Genomic DNA, 11765 nt, shown 5'->3' with positions numbered 1-11765 from the left:
AGTAGGTCAAGTCAACAGATTAGAAACTAAATTGACCTCATGTTGTGTCAAATCATTAAGGCGTTATTCCTGAATCTTAACTTTATCGTAGTAAATTATAACGCCATCTTGTGCCGAATAGCACAAATTAACAGTAAACAGTCGGAGGCATCGGAGGCAAATACAATTGTGACGACCTACTGATAAACGTACCGACTAACGATGATCCAGAACTAAAAATAATGCGGTAATGCGGTGCTGCGCGACGTACTTATTGCGATAAGGTACCCACCTCATATTATAATTTAGTTAACGTTACTAAACTTTCCTTTTTACGGATAAGTTTGCACATAGGTAGGTATTTTATTTAGTCTTATGTTGACTAAAGCCTAGTTCGGACTACGTTAGTAATTAGTCAAGTGGCGAGTATTTTAGTAAACTAAAATCGGTCATCTGACCACAGAATAACTAATATGATCTGACCAAAAATCGTTCGCACGAGCGAGTTACAAGTGAGTAGAAAATGAAAGGCTGGTTCGGACTACGTTAATTTAGTCAAGTGGCGAGTATTTTAGTTACTAAACGTGTCTTAACACCAAAAATGGAGTCGAGTAGATTAGTAAGAGTGGTGGGGGAAGCTCACTCGCCAAAAAAAATAGAATAAAATGGATCCACTTGACTAATCTACTCGACTAAATTTTTGGTGTTCTGACACGTAATACTCTCCACTCGACTAAACTACTAACGTAGTCCGAACTAGCGGAACTAGGCTTTAGGGTTAGGGTGGTACTCCATCTGTCCAATGTGTATTTGCGTCTCACATTTTGCTTAGTGAGAGAGTAAGACACAATGCACATTGGACAAGAAATTGGACAGGTGGAAACCAACCTCATTTATATCTACAGTATGTAAATACGGCGATCATGGGGCAGCACGGTAGGTACTATTTATATAGTTGGTAGGTATAGGTATAGGTATAGGTGGTTAGTATGTAGGCGCGAAGGGATATTGTCCCATAGAAAATTTGAATTTCGCGCCTTTTTCTTCTGACAAGATTTGCTTGACCAACTATAGTATTCAATTTATATAATTGAATTTATTTTTTTATAAATTTTATGACTGAATTTCAGTTGGATTATGCTTACGATGTAAGGATTATTTATTTTCAGCAACTGTTAAATTTGTGTCCAGACAGACATTTATTTTATTTTCATTCAAACAAGTTTAACAGCATAACAAGAGCATAATAGTAAAAATACCACACCACTGCTAACTAAACAGAAAAAAAATGTAAATTGACTTTACGAATAAAATGATTATGATAATTATGATTATTATTGACAAGTTACCTACATTTATCTCAATAGTATCGAATAGCAACGAGATAAGTATAGAAATGAAAAAAGTCAATTACGAAAAAATATTTATTACTAGTAAAAAAACATCAAGAACAAATTTTCTGATGAACTTCAAGTTCAGTGTGGGTGGTGAATGTGGCATCACATTTTGGGCATTTCTTTTCGGATGAATGGTGCCTGTAACAAATAATTGAAATAATAAATGATAAATAAGATTCAATACAGCCAGAAGCAAGTAAGCCTGACCAGTAATATATGATCATTGTCAAGAGGGCGCTGTTGTTGCGCATGTATGTACGCAGGGTGACAGTTCAGTATAGTATGAAAAAAATAGTTCCAGTGAAATTCCGCAACATGGCGCGTGATCATATATTCCTGGTCAGGCTGTTAAAGGCATGTTGTTAAAGATATATTATCATCAAGTCAAGAACTACATATATTTTTTCCACGTCTACGAATATCAACGCCTCTTAGAAAAACATGATCATATAAGGAGATTTTTCGCCTTCTGGCTCAGGGAACCGCCTTAAATATATAGTAGACTGATAATCATCGCGAGTCATATCATTGTTGTAGATGGCGCTGTATATTTTTTATTTTCTAAACTCAAAATTACGCTCGTCTGACCACTGTCACAGGCACAACTACAATGAAAACATAATAAAAGTGTTTTAGGTGTGTATAATTATTAAATTACAATGCAATTTACTCTTAAACCTCTTAAAATACGTTACTATACAGATGGCCATGATTTCTAAAACAAAAGTTCTGTGCGTTGGTTGGGAATTTGAAAAATGAAATTAGGCGATAAAACAGGTATTTCTTGACACACATTGACATTTCTTGTCTTTTAATTATTTATATAACAATTCAAGTCTTGGAGACCCTTTACATCTCTAAGGATAATTTGATGTTTTTTTTATTATATATATTTTATCTCTAGCACCTAGAGACTACATCTCTAATCAATTTTAGTACAGTCAAGGGCATAAATATATATATAATATATATTCCCAAAGTTTCAAAAATATGTGTAGCTCTTACACCTTAGACAATAAAGTCGAGTTCACATATTTTTGAGCCATTTGTCTGGATCGATATTTTTGCTTTCCACTGTACCTACTTGTCTGTTCTTTGTATTTTTTTTATTAAAGTTTTTTTTTGTGTAGTTCGACATGTAGACTGGATACATCTCTAACAAAGTATCTACGCCACAAAAAGAGTCCAGGTCGTCTCGCCATCTCCTTTTTGGCCTGCCTCTGCCTCATTATTATTGCTTGTAAAAATTTGACATGTAAAAGTGCCCCTGTGGTCTATTTGCTGAATATGTTTTATACACGGTGCCCATGAGAAAAGGGAAAAAATTGAACCAAGGTCGAATTATGTTTTTAAATTTTTTTTAATTTTCATACATAATAAATACATAACGTTTGCTTCTCTAGTATAAAAGTGCCTTAGGGCGAGTTGACAGAAAATATTCAAATATTCTGACGGTTAATACGTCAACAAGGTGTTTTATACTGGTGATTTACTTAAACGTTTTTACACAAAAATGGATATTTTGCAAAAACAAAGCCGAATCCAGCAAACATTATATGACATTTTTAACTTTAAATATAGTCAGGAATACCATAGAGTTACTTATACTAGAGCGGTACTGTCATAGTAAATTTTGTAACCCCAGTAAATTCACTGCCATCTGTCGACACACTTTAAAACTAAAATGAAGATTTATAAAAATACGATAGAATGTATTTAAATATAGATAAATGATTTTTTTTATTTGCATTAATTATTTTTATGATTCTGACCCATGTTCTTTCACTGATATGCGTTAAAATTGTTAAATAACTAACGAAACTGTCAACGCCATCTATACGACTGTAGGCCAAAACTAGTAGCGCCCTCTGAACGAGAATCAAATTTTCTTGATTTTCGAGGCACGTTTTTTCCTTAGACTGTATCCATCTATTACGGAGTTATATCTATCTTTGGGAATACGCTGTTAAATTTTTTCCCTTTCCTCATGGGCACCGTGTATAAAAAAAAAAAAACTATAAAAATATATTATTTTATGTTTGGTACCTATGCATGTGTCTGTGCAGCGTGCTACGCTGGCTGTAGCGCTTGCCGCACGCTGTGCAAGCGTGCGCGCGCTCCCCGCTGTGCGTGATGTGGTGTAGTTTTAGATTGGAGCGCTTTGCGAATGCTTTGTGGCATATGCTGAAATAAGGTTGAGGATATACAATACAATAAGAAGAAAGTTATTCTTTATTAAATTAGTATGAAAGTTAGGTTAAGTTATCTCATTATTTGTTAATTTCACAGTTGTTGTCAGATAGCATTTCATAGTATTAAGTTTATTAAAAAAAATGCTTACATACAGGAAACTATAGGTCTACATTGTAAGAAATTCTAGCTGTCAGCTTATTTACCTACATGTTTTATAAGACTGTTTCTATATATATATATATATATATATATATAAAAAAACAGTGCTAATTGCTAAGTGCTATTTTTAGTTGTGCGACATCTCCAGGCAGCTTTATTGGTACTCAATAAGGTAATAGTGTTACGTTCTTACGGCAGATGTCGCTAGGTCCCCTAGACTCATATGGTGAAAAGATTCGCTGACTATGGATGAGGTCTTCGTGGCTCAGTTGGCAGAGCGCTGGAGTATCGATCCAGAGGCCGTGAGTTCAAGTCTCACCCAAGGCAGTAATTTTTCCACTTTTAAATTTATTCTAAGCTTAAAAGCATCGTTCGCAGACGTTTCTGCTTGTTAAAAAAATTTAAGGTAAAAAAAAATTAAGGTAATAAATGTTAATTTGGAATTGGAGTTATATGGAAATAGCCTTATTGACAACCGACAATAAATACCTTTTTGGTTGAAAATGGCACAAATAATCCTTAAAAGAAGACAGTTACAAATTATTTGCTACGGGCAGCAACAGAAGCTGGAACCGGTATTGTTATTTAGAATTAAGATCATTTTGAGGCCGGTAATATTGTACGAATATTGATTAGGCGAGTACACACAGAACGAAATTGCCGCGCGAAGCAGCTTGGTCTGTGTAGATGTGCCACGGCCCCATTGCCTCGGGCGAGGCATGTCACCGACCGAGCTGCTTTGCGCGGCTTTTTCCTCGCGAGGCGGCTCATTTTGTGTGGCGATTTGGGTGCTTCGCTTAAGCGCGCGCAACACGACGTTTCACAACTTACTATTATGAACGTAACAATGATTAACAAGTAATTATAATGGCAACTAAATTAAAAGTAAATAAAATAGACAGACCTGCAGGAATATGGTTTTACGCCTGTGTGTAGCCTCCTGTGGATGGCGAGTTGCTCTGAGCTGGATAATGTTTTACCACACAGATCGCACAGTACACTGGATGTTATTCCATGCTCCTGAAATAAGTAGTAATCAGATGATATGAAAAAGTCCTACATACAGAATTCTCACTATCTAATAAAACCGTTGTCACTCGTCACGACACTAGTAATGGTGGTTAACGCATAAGACGTCTCAGCGCCCGAAAATGAGTGATTTAACTCTCGGTAACTCATTAAAGTTAGTTTAAAATATTCAGGCAATAAATGTAAACAAAATATAAATAAACTATCATAACAATAACTTTATTACATACCTTAATAAAGAAATACGACTTAACTGAGAGGTATGCTACCACTTTATAAGATTTCGTAGTAACCAAGGAACCCTAAGAGTCTCAAAAGGTCAGTTTATCCGTCTGTTGCTCTTTTAACATTTTTTTTGCCACGTCCAGAGTGTTTTAATACCTTCAAATGCCTCGTAAGTGCCTTCATAGTTCCGCAAGGCTCGGAGCAGTGTACGCACACGTAACGTTTCTTTGAGGACGCTCCAGGATGTACGGCACTGCAATGCGCCTTCAGGTACCTGTTATATAGGAAATCATTGTAAATTTCGTTTCATTTGTAAAATCTCCCTTAAATTACCCTTATTAACCCCCGACGCAAATAAGAGGGGTGATATATGTTTGACGCCAATGTCTGTCTGTCTGTCTCTGGCATCGTAGGTCTCCAACGGATGGACCGTTTTTTTACGAGAAAGCGAGTTTCCTTGCAGTGGTTCTTAGCTATGTTTGATAGAAATCGATCCAACAGTTTGAAGAGTACCTAATATTAGCTCTTTTCCAAAATGATGTTAGGCATTTTTGGCTTAAAATTGATATTTTTGGATTATAGCGTAGAGGTTTTTTTTTTAAATTTAATAGTTATTATACAGAAGGTACTACTAAATTCTTAGGTTCTGTCCGAATGAAACGCCATGCCGCAGCTATCGCAGGTATATGGTTTAACCCCAGTGTGTATGTTCTAATGCTGTTCATAGCAGTACGGCTACCACCAGTTTGACACTGACATATTCGCTACTGTGTGTGAAACTTACTTTCTATGCACCTCGCTTGTACTCGCATATTAGTGTGAGCGAGATGTACAGAAAGTAAGTTACGCAGACGTCATCAAATATGTCAGTTTGATACTGTTAAGGCAGTCGTGGTAAGGTTACAGGTCTTCACTTGGAAGCTCTTTCTACAGGCCTCACATTTATACTGAAAGACTTTAATTTTGTCACATTTTCTACATACCTGTCCATATGAAACGCCATGCCGCACATATCGCAGGTGTATGGTTTAGCCCCGGTGTGTGTGTTCTGATGCTGTTCATACCAGGTCTTCACTTGGAAGCTCTTTCCACAGGTCTCACATTTGTACTACATAAAACATTATTTTATAACAATGTTTTTACTGGATAATGATTTTTTATTGATTCATGATGCAAAAATTAAGACAGAAAAATAAGTTTTTCTGTATTATAGTATATACTCTTCAAGGGTTTACAAAGAAACTTTTTGTAAGGCTTGACTTATAAAATCCATTACTCCTCAAAACCCGTATTCTTCTTCTAGTAGGTTTCTGTTCAGTTCAAAATGACAAATATCTGATACCTTTTCTGCATTTTTTATCCCTTTACTAACGACGCAAGAGCCAAAATTGAAAATTTTCGTATCACGACTAGGTGGACCCTAGTATAAATGAAATATATTTTACAGGTGGCGCCAGCATAGGTTTTACCTGTCAGTTCTACAAATATTGTTAAATTCTTTGAGCCAAATCTCATAGATAGATCAATACTAGAGAGGTAAACCTATGCTGGTGCCATCCATGAAAGCAATTGACAGATGCCTACATGCCACATGGTCAACATCATGAATATTCTAAGAACTTTTTTCAACTATTTAAACTATAAACTGAAATAAATGTCATATACAAAGGAAAAAATGACCTAAGCCTCCAGTGTCCAGAGCTGGAATCGAACCAGCGCCCCCGTTTACCGGACAGGTGCCTGAACCGCTCGGCTATCTGGTCACGGTGGCATGGGTCGAAATCATGAATATCATGATTATGGTTACTATATTTACAGCACAGTAGCAGCAGAACATTAAATTTACCTTGAATTCCTCTCTGTGCCTTCGCTCATGACTCTTAAGAGCTCCGGAGTACACTGTAGCGAAGCCACATCCCAACGAGCAAGACATTTTCATGCCATTGTGAGCTCTGCCATGTCTTATGATTTCTGATACCGTTTTATATGTCCTTCCTGTAGTGATCAAAAGAACAAAAATAAACATAACATAAACATAACATAACATAATTATATTAATTATTCTATCATGCCAGCATTGCTGGTATGATAAACAGTGATTATCTACTAGAGTTGTGCCGTTGTCGAGAATATTTTCCCTTTTGTATGGGAAATGTACTCGCTCGAGAATATTCCCCATAGTAAATTGATAATGTTCTTGAGAACAACACAACTATATTCTCTACACAACAGCTATCTATATCTTATTCCTAATAATGTAAGAGGGAATCTTGGCATCGCAGCAGAGGCAATGTTTAGCAGAAGGTAAGCAATGTTAAGGAAATATTTAATTAAAATCGGCAATACTTTTGAAAAAACTTGTATCATGTTCTGTCAATCAAAAGGAAAATAATGTGGTATCTATATATGGGATGCATACAGAGTTACTGCCTGCCTTTTCTGTGAGATACAAGATTTTATCAAAGTAATGCCGAAATATTTCTTTTAGACAGCCATAACTAGCCACATTATTGTATAAACAATGTGCAAAGTGGAACCCCATAAATGTAAACTATAGGTACTCACCACAAACTTTACAATGGAAATTTTCATCGCAATGTATTTTTGCATGTTTATTTACCGATCTTACATTATCATAGGTTTTATCACATTTATTACATTTGTATAATATTTTTTGATCATTATCAATTTGTGTATACTGATTTCCTTTAGTTTCCGATTTGACTTTATGTACACTATTGTAATGATTTAACAATTTATTTTGACTAATAAATGTTTCAAAACATGTAAGACATTTGCAACTAAAAATTTTTGCAGAAACAGTTGTCTCTGAAATTTCTATTTCAGTTTTAGTAACATTTGTATTCAGTGTGTCTTCAATATTGCTATCTCTTGTTTTTAAAAGTGGTACATCATCGTCGGAATCAAAATGAGCATCACAATCTGAATTCAGATCTTCAGTTTTAATTTGTACTGAATTAACTTCATTTTCTTTTACACTATCTATGGCTTCTTTTTCTTGTTTGATTTGATTTTTTATATGTTCATAAAATTTGTCTAAAGAATATTTTCCTTTCTTTAGTTCCTTAAGCAGATTTTCCTGGTTTTTTTGTGCTTGCAAGCAAAAATTATTAAATTCGGTCAGCTTATTAACACATACGGTGCATATATGAGTTGGTAATATATTGTTTAGGGGAATCTGTAAAATTCAATATTAAATACACAGTTATTAAACAGACAGACAATTATACACAGTTATTATACTTACATTACTTAAATATAGAATTTCATGGCATAATACTAAACTAGTGAATTAAGTTAAAGCGAAAATAGTTACATGCCTTAACCAATGTTAATTATATTAAAGATAACACGTAAATTAGTCGGAAATACAAACTTACATGGATCTTAAAATTTATGCTGTTATACACAATACCATCACAATCAGTCAAAGGCCGCATATTATCACTAGAAAATGATAAACAGAGTCTGCAAATGTCAGACATTGTAAAGTTTTAATCCATAATCTTTATTTATTTTAATTATATGATTTGCTTTTGTTTCTTTCGATAAATATTAAAAATAACAAAACCGAAACAAACGAGCATTGCTGCAAACTGAGGCTGCAAATAATAACGTAACGTTCAGAAACTTCCAAACTAGTATTTCGGATTAATTCAAAATAATAATTTTTACCTTTATTACACTGTACTGTACTTAGTTATCAAACATATTAATTAGTTTTTATTTATTTGTTTAATATGATTTTAATTAATGCAGATATACAGGTTTTAATACATTTAATATAAGAAGGTTGACTTGATGAGTAAGTGATAAGTTGTAGTTTTTAAATGTACTCCTTTAAGTGTCAGGCAGTTTTTTAAACAATTATGGCCTGGATGCGAGTATTTTAAGCCAATTTTTTTTTTTTTTTTTTTTTTAACATTTATGGCCTGGATGCGAGTCCTTTAAGCCAAGTATTTTAAGCCAAGGGCAGAGGCGTATTTAAATTTTTCAATACAAAACTACCGTTCCCTTCTTTTCCTGTCTTTTTTTGCTAAATAAACTTAAATTATATGAAACCAAAATTGTGTATTATTACCCTCTTCAGCGAGGTTTAGACTAGCAAGAACTTGCATGCAATTTACGTTACATTGCTGACTACTAAGGTAAACTGCATTCAAAATGTTTATCAGATACCGCAATGTAATGAAAATTGCATGCAAGTTCTTGATACTCTAAACCTCGCTTTATAAAATCTGTCGTGGACATATCCCGCGCCCATCCTCTGACCACTCTGACCCTTCGGATGAGTATTATATTCTTTGCTTCGGAGTCTTGACCTTACCCAAGTTCAATGTTGCATTGCAATCGAAACGTCGGAGGTAAAAGTTAAACCTCGTTTCAGTATATTATCATCACTACATAGTATAAAACAAAGTCGCTTCCTGCTGTCTGTCTGTCCCTATGTATGCTTAGATCTTTAAAACTACGCAACGGATTTTGATGCGGGTTTTTTTAATAGATAGAGTGATTCAAGAGGAAGGTTTATATGTATAATACGTCAGCATTGCACCCGTGCGAAGCCGGGGCGGGTCGCTAGTTTAATAATAAAGTACTTATTACAATACACTCAATACAATAATTATGTATACACTACATCGGTGCCTTTTATAGCTATCAACTGGGAAAAGCGATCACGGTAGAAGGGCATCTAACCCTTAAAACATTTTTATTTATTTTTTATTTATTTATTGATAATAACGAGGATACAGTTAGAGTTAGACCAAGAAAAATCTGCAGCGATTTTGATAGCCCACGCATTGCAAGTGTTATTTATACGTACTTCATAATTTCATAGAAGTTTGACGTTTAAAATAACACTTAATTGCACTGCGAATCATGCTCTCAAAATCGCTGCAGACTTTTCTTGGTCTAACTCTAATCGTACCTATTCCTCTGAGCACTTAGGCTGATTTTATCATGTTTGTCCATGCTATGAGAGGTAAATGTAGGTCATACTGAAAAACTTTTACTAGGAGCCCAATACAGTAAACAAAAAAATATAGTTTCATAATTTCGGCGAATCAAGTGACGATGTTTTGCCTGGGACAGCCAAACACTTTTTCGACACTTCGTGATTAGGCCCATAGTAAAAGTTGTTCAGCATGACCTAATAATATACAAACATTATATTTGCCCCCTATAGTATGATCAGACAACAATTCAGCCCGTGTAGTCGTAGCTGACTTACTTGCTCAATCTTCTCAACTTTGCCCGGTCTTCGGCATCCTCAGGTGTGAGATTGTTCTCTTGCATGTCTTGCATGTGTTGGCTCTAATTCAATTGTAGTGACCTTAAAAACACATATGGTGTATTCGGGTAATTCCGAAAGACAAACACTTAAACCCTTTTAAAGATCTATTAAAAATCGTACTAGGTACTCTCTGAGAGTAATGAGTACCTATATACTACATCACTACATAGTATAAAACAAAGTCACTTCCTGCTGTCTGTCTGTCCCTATGTATGCTTAGTTCTTTAAAACTGCGCAACGGATTTTGATGCGGTTTTTTTAATAGATAGAGTTATTCAAGAGGTATTTGTATAATGGTTCAATTATGATGTAATGTAAGGGTAAAAACTTCATACTTACAAACTAAGCAACTACCAAATTGAAATCGGCTAACTTACCTTAGTTATTGTTAATATTAACTATTAGGTGTCTTGTTAATTAGTATTATATACTTATTCTAGATTTTTGTAATGTATACTAAGTCTTTTTCTAGGTGTTACTGTTGACTTAATGTTTAAATTAATATAATAATGCATGCTGTGATTGCCTGTAAGTGGGGGATCAATAAAAAATGTGCCCTTTTTGTAAGTTAATACTAGTATGTAAATTGTATCTTCTGTTGGTGATCCTAATAAACAAATAAATAAAATATTCCCCAAAATCCCACTTTCTCACTATAACGAGTGATTCACATATCGTTAGGGGCGGTTTCGATAACTAATTATCAAAATTCTTTATAATCTCCGTAAATACCAACTGATAGCATTCAGTAGAATATCGCTACCGTACCAGATCAAATTGACGTATAATAATTCGGAGTCATAAATATGTATACAAAATTGTACTCTATTACAACCAGATAAGGTGACAAATTGGGTAAATGTTTATGGCCGCTTAAGTGTAATTAGGCCTTTTTGGAGTAAATGGTTGGTTTCCGTGCGATAGCTGTGTGTGCGCATCCTGGCAAAAAAAAAACAAAAGAGAAATTGTTGTGGAGTGATTGTTGGGGCAAGCATTGTGCCTACAAGCACGAAGACTCGGTGAGGCTTTTTCTATTTGTGTGCAGTAAACATGGGTACAGTGAGCGCAAGGTAAAAATGTATAGGGTGATCAATCCTAATGGGTCAGTAGGGAGACGTTAGAAACTATGAGAGATAGCGAAATCTGTTCTTAGGAACCATGGCGCCGATTTTAGATTTAATAATAATGACATTCAAACTTTTTTTTAAACTCTCATACATAACCGGGAATCGAACCTGGTCAATATTCTTTATTGTAATCGTGTGAGTATTTGTTTGTATTATTGATCCTGAAAGAATAAAAAATTTGAAAAAATTGAATGCCATCATCATCTTTCTCGCGTTGTCCCGGCATTTTGCCACGGCTCATGGGAGCCTGGGGTCCGCTTGGCAACCAATCCCAAGAATTTACGTGGGCATTAGTTTTACCGTATCCCGTTCATAATTTCTAACTATAGTTGGTCAAAC

The 11765-nt window shown here is 34.8% G+C and overlaps 1 protein-coding gene across 1 annotated transcript; it reads right to left on the bottom strand.

Moving 5' to 3' along the window:
- Positions 1-1389: 1389 nt before the first annotated feature.
- Positions 1390-8565, bottom strand: LOC134751618 (zinc finger protein OZF-like). Its single transcript, XM_063687097.1, has 8 exons — positions 8384-8565; positions 7548-8181; positions 6829-6977; positions 5966-6090; positions 5139-5256; positions 4633-4748; positions 3423-3560; positions 1390-1514 (listed from the first exon to the last, which is right to left on the bottom strand). Exons 1-8 carry the CDS (start codon positions 8486-8488, stop codon positions 1424-1426), a joined length of 1476 nt encoding a protein of 491 aa, XP_063543167.1. The 5' UTR covers positions 8489-8565; the 3' UTR covers positions 1390-1423.
- Positions 8566-11765: the final 3200 nt, after the last annotated feature.

Source organism: Cydia strobilella, chromosome 22 (assembly GCF_947568885.1).
Source record: "Cydia strobilella chromosome 22, ilCydStro3.1, whole genome shotgun sequence".
NCBI classification, from domain to species: Eukaryota; Metazoa; Arthropoda; class Insecta; order Lepidoptera; family Tortricidae; genus Cydia; species Cydia strobilella.
The sequence above is the reverse complement of the archived record's forward strand: the minus strand, read 5'-3'. Positions and strand labels throughout refer to the sequence as shown.